The following is a 23,803-nucleotide window of genomic DNA, read 5'->3' as shown; positions in this document are numbered from 1 at the left end:
GCTTGGGCAGGGGTCAAATACATTCTTTATGAGAGTGGGCAGCTGCTTCCACCATGAGATGATCCTAATGACCCTTTCTCTCTCTGCTAAAATACCCTCTCATTTACAGTCCACTCTCCAGCCACCTTGACAGCTGCAGGTAAGGAGTTTTCCATCATATTTCCATCATGAGTCTTTCATCTCATGACAGAGACCATTTTAGTGTCACCCTGAAGAATCATCTGGGCTAAAAACTACTGTAAAAATAATTCAATAATGCAATAAAAATCTAACTCCATATGCATATGGTCCAAAGAAACAAATTCATATTTATCAAGCAACATGAACTTTGATTTTTTCCAGTTTCAAAATCTGATTATTGGCTTAACAAAGTCTGTAGACATGACCATGCATTTAACACAGAAGTGGTAGCTGTTTGAATTAAAGAGGAAAAACCAATGTCACTAATTAAACATGTACATGTATAACAGGCAGGACAAACAGCTCTCCTGGGTTTGTTTTCTGGCCATAGAAATGCAGGGCACACGTAAAACCACTGTCTGTTATTGGAATTGCTGCAAAATTAACAGAAGTCTGCACAACAGGACTGCCAGCTTTGCCTTTCATGGAGTCTAAGGTTTCTGTAGGACTTTAACTGTGACTACTTCCAAAAGTGGTTTATATGGCCTCAAAATGCACACAGCCCTCTGCTGTGTCTGGGTAAGAACAAGAGGTTTGTTCTTGGCCCTGATTTTACCTACATTTACCTACATTTTACACTTTCTCTTTGTCTGCCCACCCTCTGGTACAATGGCCAAAGCAAAATGAAGGATGAGTGAGTGCAGACGAGCTACTGCAAGGTTTTAGGGTCAGGGAGAAATTATCAAATTAGGAACAAAATTGAGATCAATCCTTGCTCTCTGGGAGATAAAGAGCTGGCAACAAGGTCAAATCTTCCACACAACCATTAACATCTCCATCTCTGATGTGCTTTCTGCAGAGGCTTTGTAGCAGGCAAAAAATGCATTTTGCACAGTTATAGGACCACAACATATCACTGTGGGTTGGAGAAGCACTGGCACACCAAATTTTTGTTATGGCACAGCCTCACAAAGCTGATGTAGTGCCAGGTGGAGCTCTCTGAGCCTGCTGCTGACACCTGTGCAGCTGAACCAGCAGCAGGAGGGACAGTGGGGCTGAGCCCAGCTCCTCCCCAGCTGGGTGATGCTGCAGAGCACCAGGAAAGACAGGGCATGCATGGGGGGATTGGATAAATCAGTCTGGAAAAGGGGAAAATATAGAAATAAGTCTTTGTGGAACAAAAAGCAGGTAGCAGCATTAGAACCAGAGAATCATTAAAGCTGGAAAAGCCCTCCAAGAGCACTGATTCCAGCCATCAGTGCAGCACTGCCAGAACCACCTCTAAACCATGTCCCCAAAGCACAACAAGCACGTTTCTATCTTCTTCATGAGCAAAAGCAGATCTAGACTGTAAGTTTATGAGATTTTTAATGATAAAAAGACTTTGTGTATAAATTGCTATTATCCTGGTGAAATGTTTCTTCTTTGCAAAGAACAAAATATTCTATTGCACATGCACACTCAACAGGCATCCAGCACATCAGCTCTCACACAAAAAATCATCTGTTAAGATCAATGTTTCTTGAATAACATTAGAAACAGAATTTCAAATCTGATTTGGATTTAATGGCCTCACTTCAATGAGGATCCATTTTTTGCAGATCTATAGAATTAAAGCACAAAGAAATCCAAGGAAGTTTAATCAGTTTGATGTTTGTATTGTTGTGGAGAACTGCTCAAAAAAAGACTGGTCAAGTAAACAAGTCTAAGTAGGCTATGGAATATAAAGGTATTAAAATGGCTAGGACTTTCCTAGGTTTGCAGAGGATAAGCATACAGATGATTGAGGGTCCTGATGCACCACAGCCTCTAAAGAGGGGTATCTGAAACCTAAAAATTTATTTTCCTTTTGCTGCCAATGCTTTTTCAAAAGACAAGACACAGGCAAGGCAGAAATATTCCAAGATTTCTCTTTGTGTCCTTCACAAGGCCGTAAACTCCTCACAGCATGGCTGCAGCAAAAGGAAATGGCCACAGACAAATCAGCTACATTTACATTATTCCCCTTCTGAAGTTGTTTTCACAATCTGTCATCATGCCATTGCAGATTTTTTTATAATAAACAGCAGCTCTAGTTCTCCACCACGTTAATTATATTTTTCTCTGAGATAAAAATCATCCACTCAATCATACATTTTGCTAAAAGAAAAACACTAACAAAATGTGGAAGCCAGGATAGGAGCATGATTAACAAAAATTACTATGCTTTTTTTACCTGATGCAGAGGAATGACAGTGTCAATAATTATGGCAGTTAATATCTGGCACCACCTCAATTTACAGCCTCAGACTTTGGGTTAGGGGAAAAGAGAGGGGAGACTTAGGACCCAGATGTTTACAGAGAAATTAAATGCTTTTTTCAAGTAAGTCCCTCATTGGCCTCTTTTAAGAGCAGCAAACAGACTAATATTACTATTAGAATAGAATTGTTATGGTGTATAAATGGACAGTTTAAATGTCACAGGCATCGAAAATAAATTTTGCAATTACTAAATAAACGAAATAATCTCATTTGCACTGACACCCAATTACAGCACACTAAGCAGTGTGTTTTATTACCTCCTCACCTATCCAATCACCTGTGCAGCAGCTCCTTCCCACCAGTAAAATATTAGTTATTTGTAAAACATGTCAATGGATTTTAAGATAAATCTGACAGGACTTCCTGGTTAAAAACCTGTGCTGACTTTACATCATTTGAAGTAGATCAGACACAAAATTATTGATCAATAAACAAAACACTACAAGTATTGCAGATCCAAGGATATAGTATGACCTTTTTGGGTGTAATTAAATAACGCCTTGGAAGTTCTGACCATGCTGGGATATCTGAAATCAATTCCTACTGCATGAGCCATAGTTTGCACTAGATTGCCAGTGATATGAACTAATTTTTTTTCACAACACCTAAAGCAGATGTTGCTCCTGACTGATCCCAGTTTAAAGAGACATTTGAGCACAGAGTCCTGCAGAGAGAGATGGGCAAGGGAGCCACAACTGACCATATGCAAAATTAACATTCCTTACTGGGGGCAAATCTTCCTCTAATGGACAGAATTTGTACGAATTTGTTTATCCTACACAAATGTGCAGCAAATGGTTTAGGCAAATATTTCCATCTATGGCTGTTCAACAGTTATTTACTGAGCTTTAAGATTTATGATTAGTGACTAAAGCCCCTAATTGATGTTAATAGCATTGAGTTCATGGCATGCAAAAAGTTGCCAGTCATGAATGTTCATTATTTGATTCAAGTTGTCTGCTTTGCTGAACGTTCCCAAAGAGTAAATTTCTCTGTTAAAAATTCATGGCACATAAGCACAACAGTTCTGTAAGGCAAGAGTCAACACTAATCAGTTTACAAATAAATATCAAAGAATAAAACTGGAAATATCCAACTACACTGAAAGGAAGGTCTGGCTTAATGAATGAAGCCCACTTGATTCTACAAAATCCTGCTTAGTTTCACAATCTGTCAGTAAAGTAACACCACTGAAAATCAGACCTTACTTCACACTGCCTTATCCTAAAGCACTAATATTGCAATTATTTAATTAACAATAATAGCACCACAATTATATAGAATAAGAAAAATAAATTAGGAAAAATGAAAAAAAAAGTAGAACAAAGAAGCAGACTTAACCATAACAACTGAGGCTGAACAGGTGAATTTGTTTTTCTGAAGAATTAATAAAACAGAACCTGTGAGACAACTGAAGTCTATAAAACCATGACAAAAGTGTTTTTCTCTCAGGGAAATTAATTCCACCTAAGCCTTCCAAAGGAGGGGTTGAAAATATCTCCTATGCCCTGTGCCCAGTCTGAGCCTTGTTTTCAAGGTCTTTCTCCAACCCTGTCAGCACAGGCAAGTTCATTTTAAAGCAGGAAGAATTTACTTTCTGTAAAATTTACTTTCTGTACTTACTGCACCACAAGGAAGGCTGCCAGTGTGAATTTGGTTCTCTGGCTTTGGACACTGCCTGCTCTTCCAATGACTAAAAAATTCTAAAAGAAAGTCTTAAAAGATGCAGTGCTGCTGCAGCTCAAATGGTGCCCATGCACAGTCATCTCATTAATCCCAACTCCACAATTTGTATCAGCACTCCTGAAGGTGCACATGGAGTGACATTTAAATATAGGTCCAGAAATAATACAGTGAACTTATAAATATATTCAAGCATAAAAATGAAGGGGACCATAAATTATTTAAGTGAAAGGATGCCACCTGCACAAGGTTAAAAGATAGATAATGGCCATGATCAATGGTGAGCCAGTGAAGGGAGTTCAGTTCCAAACAGGTGATCCATCCTGGGCTGCTCCAGGATAAAGTTTGATGAAGTTATGGAAGGAACAGAAATAGTTTAAGACTTCTCAGTCCTTGGGCTTTGATTTAGTGCTGTTTGAAAAGGAGTTTTAAATACTGCATGACTTTGTTTGCTCGCGTGTTTGTCTTTGCTTCCGCGTCCTGCTGCAGCAGCACGGGGCTGTCCCTGCCTTGGCACTGGAGCTGCTCTCTGCAGCAGCAGGAGGAGGAGGAGGGTGGGATTCTCCGCAGCCAGAGGCATTGCAGATTGACACAGCCATTCAGAGATGGCACACACAGTGGGACTTGTCTCCTGATAATGACATCCAAGGGCTCCAGTCTGGTCATGAGCTTCCCCACGGACAGATCTGGAGGGAGGAAATGCTTTTTTCCAGGTCAGTGGGCAAGAACTGAAGAGTGAGTCACCATCCCCTTCCCTGGGCTGCCTTGGGATTCCACAGAGCAGATTCTTTGGCATTTGGAACATGCTAAGGAAGGCAGGGACAATAAAGACATTTCCTAGGACAGGCTGGGGTTGTTGCCTCTGGTCTTTTGCAAGAGGCCCCTGGTACATTTAATCTCTTTAAGGTGTCTGCAAATTATAGAATAAAATTCTTACAGATCTTCAGAGCTAAACATGTTAGCCTGCCATTCCAAGGGGTAAATTCAACAATCCAGGAGATCCCTTCAGTTTGGGTACAGGTGTTGGTGCCCAGCTCTGCCAGGGCAGTTCTGGCTGCTTCCATTGGGGTGCACAGCTGAGCCTGCCCCTGCAGCTCCTGGTGCCCCTGTCACACCTGAGACAGGGCAGAGAGGGAAAAGCTGTGAGGAACAGCCCTGGAGCAGCCAAGCCAGAGAATGAGATATGGAAAGAGGTGCTGGAGCAGATCCTGGTTTCACCTCAGTGCTGTGAGGAGGGGAATGTGAGCAGCCAACCCACCACAGGTGTAATGCCTCTACATAACATCACTAATTTCGCTGCCAATAAAGCAGAAATTCACACAAACCTGGCGGTGACTCTGTGCAACTTTGCATCTGCCCACCATTAATTTCTAGAATTATTTTATAAGCAGCTCGATGCTTGCTTTCATTACTCTTATTAATTGTGAATTGATAAATGAGTTGCCAATCATCTACATGAATTAAATAGAAAAAATTACAGATTTCATTCACAGGCTCCTCCACACACTCAAAGCCAACCCTGTTGCTCTGTATTTACCATGACTGCTCTCTGTGAAACAGCTCCAAGCACAGCTGGGGTACTGCCATGAAGCATTTTTTTTTTCTGTACCAAAATACTACCAACATAACTACTCATAAAATAAACCACCAGCTTTGGACATTAACATAAAAGCTAATCATGTTATTATTTTTACAGCAACAGTTCAAAAGCTCAGTGGCTGAATAATTACACCCCAACCTGCCATCATTAAATAAGCATTAAAGGGCTATACATACTGCTCTGGGGAAAAGAGAGTTCCAGAAAAAAGGGCTAATTATACTGAAAGGTAAGACATCATTTTCGGTAATAAAACTAAATTTACTGTAATTAAAAGCCAATTTTCAGCTTTGGTCTTTAAAGAAGTATTAAGTGCTGTAATAAATACATATTTATCCTTCAGATTCACAAGATGGTCCCCTAAATGAAAAACACCATATGCGGCATCTCACATGCTAAGCAAGTCAAGAAGCAAATTCCTACAGTATGAAACACCATCACTGCTAGTGCTGGAGTAAATTTAGATTTGTAATAAGAAACTTAATGAAAACTGAAAACAAACAAACTGATAAATTGTGATTAGCATCTCGTCAAATTTCCTATACAATTTCATTTGAAGAGCAACTAACAAATGCATAGTACTGAAATGTTTCTTCAGACTAAATGTTAATATAAGTTTGTGGCAGCAAATTGCAACAGGAAGTAAAAATTTTATCAGTGTTCCACAAAAATTTCCCAAGATCAAATTTAAACAGCAATTTCTACCAAAAGGCTTTAAAAGTCTTTAAACCCTTCCTAGACTCCATTGTAAGAGCACTGACTGGGCCAGTGGATGATCACAAAAAGCAAGAGCAGTGAGAAAAGAGCTGCCACCATCTAAGGCGACTCAAAGGTCACTCTTTTGGAAGGGATCACGGTTGGATGAAGGGGTTAAGGTCCCTTCTAAAAGCAATAAAACAGCTGCACAACGAGGGAGCCCCGCAAGGCAGAGAGTGACCACTCAAACACACAAAGGGCTCCTCCTCATCCTCCCCCGGATTGCTTATCCAGCTCTTTAAAAACAAGGGCCACTGGCAGCTCACCTGCATGAACAGGGGTGGGCTGCAGGGAGAGGAACCCTCATGGGGCACTGCCCTGCACCAGCACCAAAACCTGCATCCCAGGGAAACCTGCATCCCTGGGAAACCTGCATCCCTGGGAAACCTGCATCCCCAGAGGAACCTGCATCTCCAGAGGAACCTGCATCCCCAGGGAAACCTGCATCCCCAGGGAAACCTGCATCCCCAGGGAAACCTGCATCCCCAGGGAAACCTGCATCCACAGGGAAACCTGCATCGCAGGGAAACCTGCATCCCCAGGGAAACCTGCATCCCCAGAACCTACATCCTTGCAAAACCTGCATCCCAGGGAAACCTGCATCCCTGCAAAACCTGCATCCCCACCAAAACCTGCATCCCAGGGAAACCTGCATCCCCACCACAACCTGCATCCCAGCAAACAGTCCCTGCCCCAGTTTAGCTTCCAGGAGCACCCTGTGCTGGCAGTGCCCCCTGTGCCACTGCTGCCTGTGCACACACAGACTGCAGGGTGTTTTAACCAGCAGCAGATTGGGGGAGTTCCTATCCCCACACACTTTTCCTTTGGCATCTCCTGAATGCTCTCATTAAGATGCTAAGCCTGAGGAGTGCTATTTTATTTTATTAGCTGCTCATTGTTGGTTGTCTCCTCAGCAGCGTGCCATGGAGTTATCAGGAAATGGAGCAAGACAATCTCCTGATTCCGTGGTCTGGCCAGAGTCACAGCTATGTTTGAAGACTGTTTGACCTCACCCAAACAAATAAATCTGCTTCCTTATTAGGGCTTCCAGTCTGCATGAAGCAGCAGGAAGCTAACAAATTTTCCTCTTCATTATACCTCAGCTGCAGTTTCACCACACGAATCAGAAAATCTAGATCTTCAACCGAGATTTGGGTCAATCCAGTGTTTTCTCAAAATCAGTATCAGTTTACTTAGCCAGAAAACACTTGGCTATGGTAATAATTTCTCTTGAGTCAATTTCATACTGAAATTTAAGTTATTTAGTCCAAATTATACATCTTGATTTTCTTTACATTGTTTGAGATTGTCGGAATCAAAGAAAATGGTTTCTAATATAAAAAGATAACACTGTATGGATCCACCTTCCTTCTCCTACAATTCATGCTTCATTATTAAAGAAAACTATCTTAGAAAAGCACTAATAATCACATATTGTGGACTTACAAATTTAATCAACTCTTAGAAATATCAGTCTCTAGTCTAGCCTGAGAAATCTTACCCAATCTTCATACTCCAGTATAAATGCTGTCCACTATCAAGCTACTGGCCAGCAGCTGAAGTATGTGACAGATCACAGTACAAGACACAATGCTCCTCTTTAGATGCACAGATATTCTCACATATATACTCAGGAAAACCAGAGCAATTCATCACAGCAAAAAAAAATTCCATATGGGGTCAGTGGCTTCTGCACAGAGAGCCCTGAAAAAACCAAGGTGCTGCTGATGGCACAACTTCATGAACCCACTGCTTTGTTTGCAAAGTTTTACAGCTGTTGCAGGTGAGAAAACACATTATAACTTGACATAACTGGTCAATACATAAGCTAATTTCATCTTCAATAAGTAAGAAGCAGGTAGAAGAAAAATCAAAGAGCCATAATAAAACTTATAAGAGAGGAAAATTAAATAAAATTACTATCATGAGGAGGTCAGAGGAGGACAAGAGACAGACAAATAGGCAGAAAGAGAGAGAGAGAATGTGTTTGAGAGACACAGAGAAGGAGAAGCCAGTCCAACAGTGAAACATCTGAGCACAGGAAGGAAGCTGGGTTTGATCCAGGCAAATATGAGAAAGCCCTAAGAGGTACTGAGCATAAGCCAGCACCCCCAGATGCTTCTCTGCTACCTGAGGGAATATAAAAATAAACATCTCTCCAGGACCAGAATACAGGTAGTATTTCAAGTGCGACTGTCTTTGCTTACTGCACTGATTTTTCGTCACAGCAGCATGGCAGTGAATGGCAAAGCTATGGTGGAGAGAGGAGAAATACATCATTCTACCTATGTAAAATACACCCTGCCATCCACATGATTTGTATTTCACATGGATCCCATGATGCATGTGAAATAAACCCTTTATCCATGTGAACTACACTCTATTATCCATGTGAAAAACAGCCCCTATCCATGTGAAATACACCCTGGTATCCATGTGAAATACAGCCCTTATCCATGTGAAATACACTCTATTATCCATGTGTAGTACAGAACATGATCCATGTGAAATACACTCTATTATCCATGTGAAATACAGTCTACTATCCAGGTGAAATACACCCCGCTATCCGTGATTTGTATTTCGCATGGATCCCATGATGCATGTGAAATACACTCCTTATCCATGTGAAATACACCCCATGATCCATGTGAAATACACTCTGCTATCCATGTGAAATATATCCCATGATCCAGGTGAAATACAGCCCTTATCCATGTGAAATACAGCCCTTACCCATGTGAAATACAGCCCTTACCCATGTGAAATACAGCCCTTATCCAGGTGAAATACAGCCCTTATCCATGTGAAATACACTCATTATCCATGTGAAATACACCCCTTATCCAGGTGAAATACACCCCTTATCCAGGTGAAATACACCCCTTATCCAGGTGAAATACGCCCCTTATCCAGGTGAAATACACCCTGCTACCTCTGTGCGGCACATCACCAAGGGGCTCATCCTCTGGTGCCACAGAATTTCCCCTTCCTCACATCCCACCTTGCAGGAGCCGTCACCAAAGGCATCCCAGAGCTGCAGACCCAACTGTGCAGGAGGAAGAGATTGGAATTTTTTTGGAGCAGATGGCCCTGAAGGCAGAGGCCCAGCAAGGCTGCTCTGGCCGAGGTGGCTCTGGAGGTGACATTCCCCTGCAGGGAGGGGACAGCTTGCTGGAGGAGCCAGCCTGGTGGGTGACAGCAGTGCCAGCAGCACCTGGCGCTCTCCCTGATGGCGAGGAGCCATCTAGTCCCAGCCCCACTCTGTCCCTGACTTTCCCCTTCTCCTCAGTAACACAAACCCAACCAGACATATTTCCAAACAGCGACTATGCACTGCTGAATCCTGCACCTTCACCTCCAGCTCTGAGCCAAATGTCCAAACAAGAGAAACCTGGAACAGCTTCTCCACTGCTCTCAGGTGACCTACATGCACCATCTGAATCAGCTTTTTAATATTTTAATTAATACAAATAATGCTTTATATATTTATAATGTATATTATATGTTTATATAATAATTTATAATTTGTAAAACCCAAGCTGAACAATGTTTTTGAAAGACTGACATCCAGGTTACACGGGTATGACTCAGTTTACCTCGATATATCTGCACATAACTCTGATTTCAGCAATATTATCTGGAGAGATTTTGTTCCTAATGCAAACACCATGGTGCAGGACACAGCCACAGGGAATCCAGCAACTTGGGTTCTATTATGGCATTTTTCTATCATTGTTTCAGTTCCTCTTTTCCCACTTGGCATGTAGCATTTAAAATCTATTTCCAAAGAAATATTTCTTATAAAATTATAAAGCATCACTATTTTTGCATAGGGCTCAAAGAATTAAGAGGAATCAATTTTCAGTGTTGTGTTTCTTCTTTATGCAAGTTATGAATCTACTCTTTCCCTCTGAAGCATCTAGCAGCACCAGTTTTGAACTGGAATGCTCTGATGGAGCCCATTTCACAGTGAAGGAAAAGCTGAGGGGTTTTTTTGGCTGCTGTGATATTCCCACTGCCATAAAAACACAAGTGCTTGATGTCCTGAACCTGTACTTCAACAGAGGAGTTCACCACCTTGAATTTCAGCTCTTCCTAACTGGAAGGGATGCCAAGGTGGCTCTCCCTGCCAGCTTGAGGCTGGTTACAGTAATTCACATAACCCTAATTTCTACAAAATTCCATTGCACAGGGACAAGTTCAGTTCACTCTTCACCGCCTGTCCTGGTTTGACTTCATATTCCCACATTAACAAATTATGCTGTAAAATCAGATATAAGAGCTGTAATGGGGAGCAGGGAAGATTTATATCCTCTTTAAACTAGCTGTCCATGTAGGTTTTTATCGAACTAGCATGTACTAAGCTGAGTTCTCTGCTAAATCCACCACTAAAATGAGCTCTCCAAATGAATTTCTTTTTCAGTACATTTCATTTCATTTCCCAAATGAGAGTTACAGGGATACAGTTGATGGACTGTCTCACTGAAAATTTCTTTCCTTGAATTTTCATGATTTTGTATTTTTTACAAAAAGCAGGCCGATCATGAGAGAATGCCTATATCCTCTTGGTCCAACAGGGAACTGTTAAAAACCTTGTCACTTTTGGAAGTCTCAGTCTGCACAGACAACCCCATTTAAATGAGTTCTGTTCACATTACATTTCTCATTCAGCAATTATTATCTCTTCTCCTGACTTAAACAACTCATTTTCCTCCACTTCACTGTATCATAAATCCAAATAGCTGAACTCATGCTCCATCTGAAACTTCATTTCACAAGAGGAAAGAAAAAAAAAAAGCTGTGGTTGCCTCTTTGGTAAAATTAGCTTCTGCTAATAGCTTCATTCATTTATCCATTTGTTTTATCCTTCCTCTCCCAAGACTGTTACATTTCTAAACTTTTCCTTTAGTTAAACTTTTGATATAACTTATCAGATATTCTACCCATCATCTCCACTACAGTGTAGAATCTGCCCAGAACTCTGAAATATCTGAAATATCATGTCTCAATGAGCACTATGCACAACTTCATTTTCCACGTGCCCATCAAACTTCAGCACACCTTTGGGCTGGGCATTAATTAATCACGGTTGAGTGGGGTCAAACCTTTCTTCTTTCTCTAAATGCAACCATTTCTCTTAGTCACTGCCATGTAAATGCCATGTAAATGGCAGAAAAAAGGCATTCCTAAAACACTTCTGGCACGAGCAGCTCTACTGTATTTCCATCAGCCAATCCGTGTACCCATAGGATAAAGCTTTGGGGCTCTCAGGCTGTGAGAGATAAGGAATAAAACAGCACAAGACTCACAGTCAATGTTCAGATTCACATCATCTCCATAGTAAGCCCTCTGTGTCACCACTGGGGCTGCAAAACCACCTCCAAACTTATGTCTGGTATCTTTTTTTCCCACAGCATACACACTACCATGCTGCTCCTCCACCACATCCTTCCTTTCAACCCAACTCAGAGATTTCTTTTTCCACTTTTTGTCATTTTTTTCTTTTGTTCTTTTTCTCCTCCTTTTAGGAAAATGTATTTCAATCCTACAAGAACCAAGTGCAGTTCCAGAGACTTGATGAATAGGCCCAACATACAGACACATGATTTGTGAGTATCATCAGCCCCATTTATCAGTGTGGAAACTTGTACAACAGCAAAGTGGCATTGGCTCCCTCAGAATTCCTGTTTCAGTCTCTGGGATAAAATCTGCTCCTCACGTTCTGAAGTCCAATCATTTGTCAACAGACTCAGATTTGCATTTTCTATTTCCTTTCCTTTGTATTCCAGTCAGCTGTAGAGCAATTCCCTTGAGAAATACCAAATTATCCACACATAATTGATTTCTTATGTTGATATCATTGGCAATGTTAAAGCAGAAGAAGTAATTTGAGAACCAAAATGTTAACTGGAATCCAATAATTCTCACAAAGCTGCAAAAACCCAACAATTTGATCTCCTCCCATACAGTTTAGCAACAACAAAACCAAACAGGATCGCTGTGTTTGCGTTCGAACGCGACACAGCCATTTTCCACGTCGCTTTTTTTATGGGAACATAAAACCAGAGATAAATAAGGAGACATGAGACAGATATGAGACAAAGGAGGACTGGCAGCATTACCAGAGCAGACAAAGTCCTTCTTCTGCACCTCTGCCACGAGGAAGCCGCGCAGGCCGACGGGTGCCAGGCAGAAGGTGAACTGGCCGATGGTGCGGCGCTGGCGCAGCCAGTCCGACAGCCAGGCCAGGTGGCAGTCACAGTGCAGGAAGTTGGAGTGCAGCCGCCTGCAAAACACACCAAACACGCAGTTACTGGGGGTTTCTGGACAAAACACACAGCAGACCCACAGTTAGTGGGGTTTTCTAAACAAAACACACAAAGGGAGCCATCACCGCGAGCCTGCCCCTCTCTCTGCTGCCATCTCAGTGGGATCATCCCCGGTTCTTGTTTACAGATGAGTCAGGGCTTGGCTGTCCTCAATATTATACAAAGGTCAGATATAAGTTTGTGCTGTTATTTGTAATGTTTTCAAAAAATTCAGTTCAATGGTGATCCACCTACAGCTGGCCATTCTAGAGACAAAAAAATACGCAGAATTTAGGATTGCTCCACGTAATTGCTTTGTCTGTGATTTCACATCAGAAAGAGTTGCATCAGTGTGATATCTCTGAGTGAATTCAAAGAATGGCTTGTCTAAACATGAGGACCAGGCTCAAGAACAGGATGATGAATGATTGTCTCCTCTTCTCCATCCTTTGGGGAGAACCTCTCCACATTAGCTCCGCTGGTTGGAGTATGGTGCTAATAACACCAGGGTTGTATGATCCCTGTATGGGCCATTCACTGAAGACTTGTACTTGATGATTCTTATCATCAAGATCCCTTCCAACTAAGAATATTCTGGGAAATGACACGTAAAATAAAACTTCAGAGACTATTGATATAATTTCTGTGTCTGTGTTGCCTGTACAAGTCCATCAATGCTCTTTTTCCTGTAGTCATTTAACACAAGTATAAAGGATCTACAAAGAATTTTCAGCTTATGAAAGATCCGGTCATGGGCAGCTCCCTGCCAGGATTTGCAGACCCATTATCACATCTGCAAAATGATGATGGGTTCAGGGAACAAATCTGGTCATTTAAATAGCCACCAAACTTAAGGTCAAAACAAAAGTCCAGGACATGAATTATTTCATTCCTGTAATGACTCATGCATTTGGAGTGTTGCACCAAATGAAATCATGAACCAGATTAAAAATCCTGTCAGAAATGGTTAGACAAAGCATTATTCACTAATATTACAGGCACACAATTGGTGTGCACCAGATTTAGCCTTGTCCATGCTCCAAAGCAATGCACAGTCTGTCTGTGAGCTGTCCCTGCAGCACAGCAGCAGCTCAGCCCTGCAGTGGCGCCCGGGCTGACAGTCCCAGATTTGTATGTCTGGGGTGGACAGCCACAATAAAGGAAAAGGAAAAAGAACCCCACAAATCTGAAGCTGGGAGTTTATCCTGTAGAGATGGAAAGCACTAATCTCCTGGGAGTACTGTAAAATGTAATTGTTCTACAAGGATGGCTAGAAGACCTTGAGTCTAGAGATTGTGAAGCTATTTAATTGGAGCTGCAGCAAGTTAGATTTCTAGTAAAATGTTCAGCTGTTATGAACCATTAATTTGCCTTTTTGTTGTAGAACAAAAAAATACATAAATATGATCTAGCCAGAAATCATCCTAAGTCAGAATTTGTTGTAACCTGAGAGAGTCATTGTTTTATTTAAGCCCTCAGAGTCTCATCCTTCCCACCACAGCAATCAACAATGATACTCAGGATCTGCTTCCTTCTGGAACTGAGCTCATCCCATGCCATTCCCTGCACCCAGGCATCAGTGAGAAAAGCACTATTTCACACAAAGGGTTAGGTTAGGCAGTTCTCCAGTTCTGTGAGCTGGTTTTTCCCCCTCAATAAATTGATTTATCTGGGTTTTGGGTGTTCCTGTTTCAGCAGTGCAAACCACCAGCTCTCTGCCTCAGCAGAGCCCTCCTTGTCTTTTGGCACAGCTACTCCACTTGGAGAGGAGATCATTTAGAGACCCTATCTAAACAAAGCAGCCTATCAGAATATATTTTTGATAATTATACTAATAAATACAGCCTCAAGAAGACTTTTCACAGTACTTCAAAAATATTATAAACCAATTCCCTGGGAACACATAAAACACTGAAGTGCTTTCACACATTTTCAGTTTAACCTTAAATAAAAAAAATGAAAATAAATAATGTAATTACCTGTCTCAGCAGTAATTCACAGGTGCAGAGACAACAGGACACTTACCATTAAGCAAATAGGTAGAAGGAACATGCTTTATCATAAATAAAGGTGTTTCAAGCAAAGGAAAGCAGATCAATAAAAACTAATTCCTGTCACTTCCAATCTAGGCTAAAAATCAATGAAACTTAAGAACAGAAAAGACAGTTAGCTAAAAAATCTTAGCACAGAAGAGCTGATTTTAGCAAAGAATTCTTCAAATGCTTCAAAACTTCCTGGCATTTTGCCCTTTTTCTTCTTTCCCCTGAGTGTTCATGTTGAAGGTTAATATACTTTTTATATTTCCTCTCTGTTCTACCATAGGCAGATTGTTTTGAGAGCCACAAAGAAGAAAAGCTGTTTATTCACAGAACCACCAGAGCACACTAGCTGCAGCAGGAGCATCCCAAATATCCTGCTAATGGATCTCACCAGAGTGTAAAAGAGGCACAAAGGAAAACACTGTCCACACTGCACTGGGCCTCAGCTGACTGGGAAAAGGGCTCATCCCTACTTAAGGAACATTCAGAGCAGGCATTTCCTACAAAAAAGCTTCCCAAAAAAAAGCACATCTAAGTGTTAGGCTGTTTGAGAAGGTGGACACAGTGATGACCATTTTTTAAGGAAACAGCGAACTCACCAAACTGTGAGGAGCATCATTCATTATACATTCCAACAAGAAACTTGAGAAAATATTACCACCTTCCCCCAAAGAGTATCTTTATACAAATTCCTACATTGCCCTGCTAGGTGTGCTGTGTGCCATTTGTCAGTCTGTGGAGACTGGAACCTGTCATTTGATATTGATGAAACTGGCTTTACAGAACATCAGGTGAATGAATACAAATGCAAGTTTGCCTAAGTTGCCCTTTTATCCATAGTCCCAAAATTAAATTTCCAGCAAATCCTTTTAGCGTGGGGCAGCATTCATGTTCTGTAAAATGTGTCTCTCAGAATTCAATAGAAAAGCTTCCCTTTATAAATCCTATTTATGACTTCTTCCCTTTTTTTTCTTTTCTTTTTTTCCCCTTAATTACAGCAGAGGGGGATTAGTCAGTGTAAGTCTCCAGGGAGCTATATACAAAGCCATCTCTGAAATTAAACTAAAGGGAAAATGGCAGAAGACACTGAAGGCACAGAGCTCTGCTAACAGACAGGAGTGGCTAATCTGGAAAAGCCAGGCAAATTTTCTGAATAAGAAAAGGCAAAATTCCAGGAACCTTAACTCTACACCTTTATCTTCTTTAGCCATTCTCTTCTAAAAGACAAATATCTCATTTCCATTTAATTACTTACATTAAGATCTAATAATGTCATCATTTGATGAAGAATGCAAATTTAAGTCAGAGGTTATCTTAGAGAGATTGACATAAGTAAGAGCCATTTTCCTTCAGTTCTGTTAATTTATTTAATATGGTTTTACACATGCATGCATAGCATCCCTGAAGTATTGTATTTTTTCAGTGGCACAGAAAATTTTCAGGCTAGCTACTATTTCCCTTTCTTTGCCTCTAGAATTAAATACATCTTGGATGAGTTTGAGAATCTGGAGGAAAAACAGGGGTGCTTTGTTTAGACGTGACTTTTCCTGAAGCTGTGTATTCCCTAAAGGAATTTAAAGAAATAATTTACTTAAGGAAATGGTTTTGGTAGGCTATGGCTAAATTATACAAATGCTTAGTCTAATTTCACAGTCTTTGTATTTTGATCTACTAAAGAAAAGAGCTTTTCCAGTGCAATGGCATGCAGCTCAAAAACAAATGGATTTGATATAAGAGAAGCTTTTATAAAAAAAAAATCCATCAGAATAAGTGACATTTTGTTTCAGAAAGTATCTGGAAAGATGCTTTTTCATCTTCTTTAAAAATGTCTTGTTTCAGAAATTAGCATTCTGAATTAGAAAAGAATAAATGGGATTTAAACACAGGATATTAACAAAATTCAATAATTTGATCCATCTGAGCAGATTTTACGATCTTGCTAATGCTCCAGCTTGGAACACATTTCAGATTATGGATTTTCCCATGGGAAAAAAAGAAAAAGCTAGTTTATTTTCTGGGCAAATTCAAAATCTTGATAAAACTGACTTTTAATTAATGCTGGGCAGATCCAGCACAGAGGCTCTCAGGGCTCTGTGGGCACCAGCCCTTTCACAGCCCTACCTGGGCTCCCCAGCCCTGCAGCCACCCAGCTCCTGAGGGACTGAAATGAGATTACCACAAATGACAAATAGCCAAAAAGTTGGTTTACAGCATCAGGATTGTATTATAATATAAAATCCTACTCACAGAGTCCTGATCTTTGGCATGTGGTTGAAGCTGGTAACAGGAATGCGGGTGATGTTGTTGTTGTTGAGGGTACTGTTAGGAGAGAAAAAAAAAAAAAAAGAGAGAAAAAAAATAGGTTGGTCAATAATTTGCATCTCTTCACCAACACACCATTTACAGAAACAACCTGTTAAAATTCTTGGCAAGCAGCAAGGCACACTCCCTGATAGCTGTGACAATTTGTGACATACCATGAAAGACACTGCTCAGGGAAATCAACCAACAGCAGGATCAGGATGGCTGCAGGTCACTGTTTGCCATGTCTAGGTATTGAGGGATACAGAAAATGAGATTTTATCAACCACTAGAACAGATCCAGACCTGTCTGTCCAGCTGCCACTTTGAAAACCTGGTGCAGCCTGTGTGTGGCATTCACATTCTCTGAAAAAATCCTGGGAAGCTGGGAAGCCTCAGAGAAAAGGAAAACAATTCTTATCTCATTTGCTTCTCCTGTGTTGTGCTCATGTGGAATGTGCTTGGAGATTGTTTACCCATAGGTGATTGTTCCATTGGATTCTGCTGTGAGTTGTTTTCACTCTTTGGCCAATCAGGGCCAAGCTGTGTTGGGACTCTGTAAAGAGTCACAAGTTTTCATTACTATATTTTTAGCCTTCTGTAAGTATCCTTTCTGTATTCTTTAGTATAGTCAGTATAGTATTTTTTAATATAATATAGTGCCTTAAAGTAATAAATTTGCCTTCTGAGAACATGGAGTCAGATTCATCATCCCTGCCTTCATTGGGGCATTTCCCAGCAACTACAATGTGAGTGGGGGCACATCACACTTGGGCACAGCATTTAAGGGCAGTTTGAAGGATTTGGAAATACTGTGACCAAAAGAGAGCTGTTGGCTCTGCCAGGCTTGTTAGCACAGCCTGCTGCCATGGGCAGACAGCCCCCATTGCTCCTCAGAAACACAAGGATGGATGAGCTCCCAATCCTCCCCTTCCTCAGGGAAAAATAGATGGGGAGTGGAGCAGCCAGTAATAAAGCATGTCCTGACCCAGGCACAGAAGGATTGCTGCTGCTCTGTCAAAGCTGAGCCTAAAGAGAAAATCTGGGCTGCTGGAGGGACCCCCTTAGAGCTTCTCAGGAAGAATGAACTGAGATTACCATCAGCTGAGTGTGCTGCTCCCATTTGTGTAGCTCCTAATTATATCAATGACTCTCCAGCAAATTAGAAGCTATAAAGTTTATCAAGATAGCACAGGAAATGGAAAGCACTTCAACAGGGCATAATTGCCATGCTGCAAGAGCACCAGATCTGCAAATACAGTTTGTCATGAGAATGGACAGGGCTGGTGTCACTCAGTGTCCCAGCGTGGCCAGTCCTGCCCCTGCCTGTTTGAAACATGCAGCAGGGCAGGAAGCAGCCTCTACTTTCTACACAGGGCACAGAACTCCACAGGGCCACTCTGGCAGCAGACAGTGCTTTTGTGTGCTTATGTATGTGCTGAAGAATACCTCAATACATGCCTGCTGAAGCAGGAACAGCACCTCATCCTTCCCTGAACTACTCAGCTATTCCAATGCCATCTATTTGTGTAGGACATTTAATCAAAAGCTCTAGAAAAGTCTTCCAGGAGTTAACTCTCTTTCTTGGTCATCTGCCAATTCAAAAACCATTTTTACAATTCTGCTTAGAAATCCCTTGGCAGAGCCATCATCTAAAACATCAGCAGATTACAGCTGATTAGATTTTACCCTATTAAGGCTGGGTTTTGGGCACACAGGAAGACACACACACACACACACACACACACATTGGCAAGGCCAGGAGGTTGCAGGGTACCCTGGCCCTGCACAGGCACTCTCAGGAGCAGGGTGGGAGCAGCTCTGACACTGGCAGCTTGTTTTGCTGCTGCTGCTGTGCTGCATGCTGGCAGGACAGCACCCAAGCAGCCTCCAGAGCTGCTATTCCAGCAGAGTGCTGCACCAGATGGATGCACTGGCAATCTGGAGCCAGCTTGGGGGCTGACATTGCCATGACAGCAATCTGCACCAACAGAGCAAAGTTACCCTTCCTTTCCAAATCTGTGAGCAGTTATGTCAGTAAAAGCAGAGTTTTGGAAATCTGAGGTCCGCTGCCAGAGATCTGTATCAGTCAAGTCACACACGTTCACACACCAGGCTGATAAGAGCTGTCTTAGCACATGATAACTTAGAGTATCACATGTAGCATTCATTCCAGATCCTCTGGAAAATTCAGATATTAAAAATTGGACAAGGAACACACAGCCAAGTATTGGGTGTACAAACCACTGGGTTTGTGGATTCAGGTTCTCAATGCCCAAGGACTCAAAGGCAGCCTACTAAAAATGTAAAGGGCCAGATGAAGAGGGAAACACTGTCAGCTCCAGCAGGAGAGCTGGGAGTCAGCACTGGAGCTGCCAGCCCCTGTGCCAGCTGTACCTGCAGGGCTCTGCTGTGCTGTGGCACCCTGAGCAGCAGGGGTAGGGCTGCAAGCCCTGCCTCAGTCCCTGCTGAGGTCACAGGGACAACTCACACCCCACTGGGGCAAAATGAACCCCTCTGTCACACAATGCTAGTGCTCCATTACCTTATTTACCCAGTGATGGAACCAAAGTCTTTTGTGGTCAATGAGCCAAAAACAAGCCTGAACAACAATTTCAGAAAGGGAACAAACCCACTGAGAGTGCATGAATAAACACATCAACACACCCACCCTTCAGAATCTGTGTTTGCTCTTTACATGTTGGGACGTTCAAACAGGGCTCAGAAATGGAATTTATAATTGCATCACCATTTTTTTTCTCTGTAAACATAAAAATATAGTTCTGAGACAACCCTGTGCTTTTGCTGCTTGTTACTTTAAAATGAGTAATGCAGTGGGATGGAAGATTTTAGGTATGCAGTGATAAATAAAAGCCACATGTCAAGTCAGCTCACAAAGATTAAATCACAGAGGTAGCTGATGCCTGAATCAGTCTCATATGGCACTACAGGAGTCAATGGGGGCCATAGGAATTCAAGAGAGATTTTTCTGTTGATTTCTAAAGGATGTGGATTGGATTCAGGCAGAGCAGGCTGTGACAGTGAGCTTCCTTCTGCACAGAGAGCACATCCCTGTCCCTCAGTGCAATCCATCTGCATGCAGAAAGGTCACCTGTTATGACTTGATGATTCAAAAATATTTTACGGGTTCTTAAAATATTTATATTCAACAGACTAAGCATTATTCCAATCACACAGCTCACAAGACACCAAATGAGAGTGGCTCAGGTTTTGCAAGGGTTTCAAATACTTGCTTATTTTCAAATAAGCAAAGGTTCCCCATAGTTCATTGACAAATATACAACCCTCCTTCTAAGAATCCTAAATCAGCACTGAATTAATATTCTCTTTACACACAAATTTCAGAGATAACTCTAGCAGACAGCTACTGCACAGATAACTTAGTAGAATACTATTTCATTGATATTTAAATGTTAACCATAATGAAGGCAATAAAACATCTATGATAACAGCAATTATTTCAGAAGAGAGGAGGCCAAACACTGCAAAGGGCACTAATTGCCAGTGAACTGCCTGCACCAGAGCCCAGCTGGAGCTGCAGGGATTGAACCCTCTCAGCTCCCAGGCAGTGGAACCTTGGCATGGCAACGTGTTCAGGTAGAGATGTACTCTAGAGCCATCCTGCAAGGCTTTCCATCAAGCACATCATTCCCAGAGATGATTTTTTAAGACATGTGCCCTGGCAAAGGTGAACACACAATACAAGCAGGGATTTAACCCTGCTGCTGTGGCTGCACAGCTCTCAGCTCCCAGGCAGTGGGAACGTGTTCAGGTACAGATGTGCTCTAGAGACATCCTGCAAGGCTTTCTATCAAGCACATTCCTTTCCAGAAATGATTTTTTAATAGATGTGCCCTGGCAGGGGTGAACACACAACACAAGCAGCATTTTTAGTATATGAAGGGAAAAAATAAATGATGCTCCAGTTGTTTGCTGGATGTTTCAAGGTCCCAGCCTCAGATTGATCCACCCAAAATTCAAATCCATAGAAAGAGATTCGTAAATACCAGCAAGCTGTGAGAAATAGGAATTCCAGAATCTTCTGACTCCTCCAGCACCATAAGGGGACACATATCCTGCTGAGTGGTCCTCAGCCCCTTAAACCTTCCACCTCTTCCAGACCCCAGCACGTCCCTTGACAAAGCACTGTCCTCTCATTGAGAAGTCCTCTCCCTGTAAACTATTCACACATTCAAGTGCTGACTCAGGAAACTGGGGTTACAGACAATGTTATTTATGCCAGCCAACTTCCCACCTTGGGCTGTGATCCTTGTCACATCCTGCAGGGTAAGCAGAAGCAGACTGCAGCAGCCCTAAGGATCCTCCAAGGACTACTTGGGAGATGCAGGAGGTGAGCTCAGCACTCTCTGAGGTGGCCCAGCCTCCAGCCCTGAGAGCTGTCAGAGCCCCACTGACTCCAATTTACAGCCCCAGAGGAGCTGCTCTCCCAGCCCAGTGCTCTGCCACTCACCCAGACTGGCTACAGGCGCTCGTGGAGCTGCCTCCCTCCCTCTGAAATAGAAAGCCGATTTATAGCCCCCACTAATCAGAATTTTCCTAAAGGAAAGAGTGCTCAGTCTGCAATCCTGTCACGATTTGAAAACAATTACTTATCTCCTTCCTCAAACTTCTGGTGCAATTTTAATTCCATGCAGTTGCATTTTTGTTCTCTTCTGGCTTGCTCCAAATTCATGAACACCACTGCAGTTCCCTGACACAGTCTCAATGTAAATACATTAAAATCACTAGCCTGCAGAAATGACTGTGTTGTCTGTGGTTTTTTCAATAATATTTATGCATTATCCTTTACACCTTTCTCCACCCTGCACAGGACTGATTAGAGTCAGAAAAAAACAATACTCCTAGTTCTAGAAGAAATCACACAACTTTTATGGCAGAAGCCTTGAGAAAAAAGGAAACTACTTAAATTTTCAACCCTGCTAATAGTACAAATATTTTATTTTAAATACTCAGAAACTCTAAGCACCCTTTCAGGTCCCTTGGATGAATTCAGAGAGCAGAAATCCCAGGCTGTCAGGTCAATATTCAATCTCATTTCTGTATATCACCGATCACTCAGAGATTTTGCTTCCATTACTTAGAATTCAATTATTGTAATTAAGAGCATATAATAAACATCAGAATGCCTGTCAGCTTTTTCATCTGAAATCAGATACTTTCATGACAACATGTCCACATGCTCTAATCTGATTTAGTACCAAAAGGATCTCCTCTGACAGAAAAAGGTATACAACTGAACAGAAATATCTACTAAGATATTACTTACATAATATCTTAGTAAAGTAAATATCTTTTTACACTTAGTAAAAAGTGACTGTCCTAATGTTTTCCAGTCACACTTAAGCAGGACAATGTATAGGAGGGTTTTTTTTTTTTGTTTAACACACAACACTGATGATAATACCACCTGCTATTGCCCAGATTAAAAAAAAATTCTGGTATCCTAGTTGATCATTGACAAAAGGAAAAAAAAAAACAACACAGATTTCCATTTTTCTAAGTTCAAGGCATTTTCAGAATGTGCATCAGTCCAGTGCAATAGCCACAGTGATGCTTCCTTCTTGTTTCAACCTGAACTGATTCAAGTGAAGGGGCAGGGGAGAACCTGCTGGATGCTGAAGATGCCTTTTGCTACTTGCCAGTAACAGGGACTGGTTTCCTTCCCATTCCACATCTGCAGCTGATTAGCAAAACAGCTAATCAAACTGAGACATTTGAATTCAAACTCAATTCCAGTTGGGAAAACACTTTTCCCCAAGGCTTAATAAGCATCTCCCATGGTCACTAGAGAGTTTTGGTCCACACCAGCCTGTTTCTGTGTCACATTTGGCTGACCATGAAACACCACAGCTTTTGCAAAATTCTCAGTTAGAAAGAAATATTCAGACCCATTTACTGGCTCCTTGGGCAATTCCAGTGGTGTCTTAAAGGGGTTGGGTCCATCTTGTCCGTGAGACATCCCATAAATGAAGGAAGGGATCTGAAAGGGCACCATCTCATGTACTAGATTATTGCTGGGTTTGAGTGGATTTTATGTTTGAGCAGTGCAGACTTTTTACAGGTTTCTAACACAGGATCTGATATCAGGAATCCTACAAACTCCAACCCTTCCTTGGCAGCACAGGCTTCCATGTGTCTGTGGGCTTCACTCTAAGTTAAACAACGATGTTCAGCTCCTTTTCCTAATCAAAACTCTCTCAACAGTTTGTGAAGAGGTGGTGCTGGGTTACTCCCTCTATATAAACCTGGATTTTGAAAGTGAGGCACTGAAAGGGAGCAGCAGAGGCAAGGGGAGCAGGCTGGTGGGGCTGAGCTGTGCCAGGCCCTGCTGCACTGGGAGCACTAACAACCAACATTTCCTTCTGTCTCCTCCAATTACCCCCCTGCTCTGTCACGGGGTGCTCCTGGCTGGGTGTGTAATCCCCCTGTTGTGTGTCCATAACACCATGTAATTGGGCCTAATGCAAGATTATTATCCATGTGCATGCAATGGAGAGCTACAAATGGTGTGTCTGCAGCTGGGAGTGCTCCCAGGAGTGAATTACTGTCATACTCCCAGATTACTGCCATGGCTCCCAGCTCCCATCCCCAGTGCAACTATACATCCACTAAATGAGACCAGGAAATCCATTCAGACTTAACCAAGGCATCTC

At 41.9% G+C, this 23,803-nt stretch overlaps 1 protein-coding gene across 1 annotated transcript in view; it reads right to left on the bottom strand.

Annotated features, from left to right (window-relative positions):
- Positions 1-23,803, bottom strand: part of SLIT3 (slit guidance ligand 3) — a 487,105-nt gene that overhangs the window by 178,560 nt on the left and 284,742 nt on the right. Inside the window, exons 7-8 of the mRNA XM_058815569.1 lie at positions 17,055-17,126; positions 12,583-12,746 (exon numbers count right to left, since the gene is read on the bottom strand). Coding sequence (XP_058671552.1) covers positions 12,583-12,746; positions 17,055-17,126 — 236 coding nt within the window. The remainder of the gene's footprint in view (positions 1-12,582; positions 12,747-17,054; positions 17,127-23,803) is intronic.

Source organism: Ammospiza caudacuta, chromosome 16, assembly GCF_027887145.1.
Source record: "Ammospiza caudacuta isolate bAmmCau1 chromosome 16, bAmmCau1.pri, whole genome shotgun sequence".
NCBI lineage: Eukaryota > Metazoa > Chordata > Aves > Passeriformes > Passerellidae > Ammospiza > Ammospiza caudacuta.
This window is presented reverse-complemented; position numbering and strand designations above follow the sequence as displayed.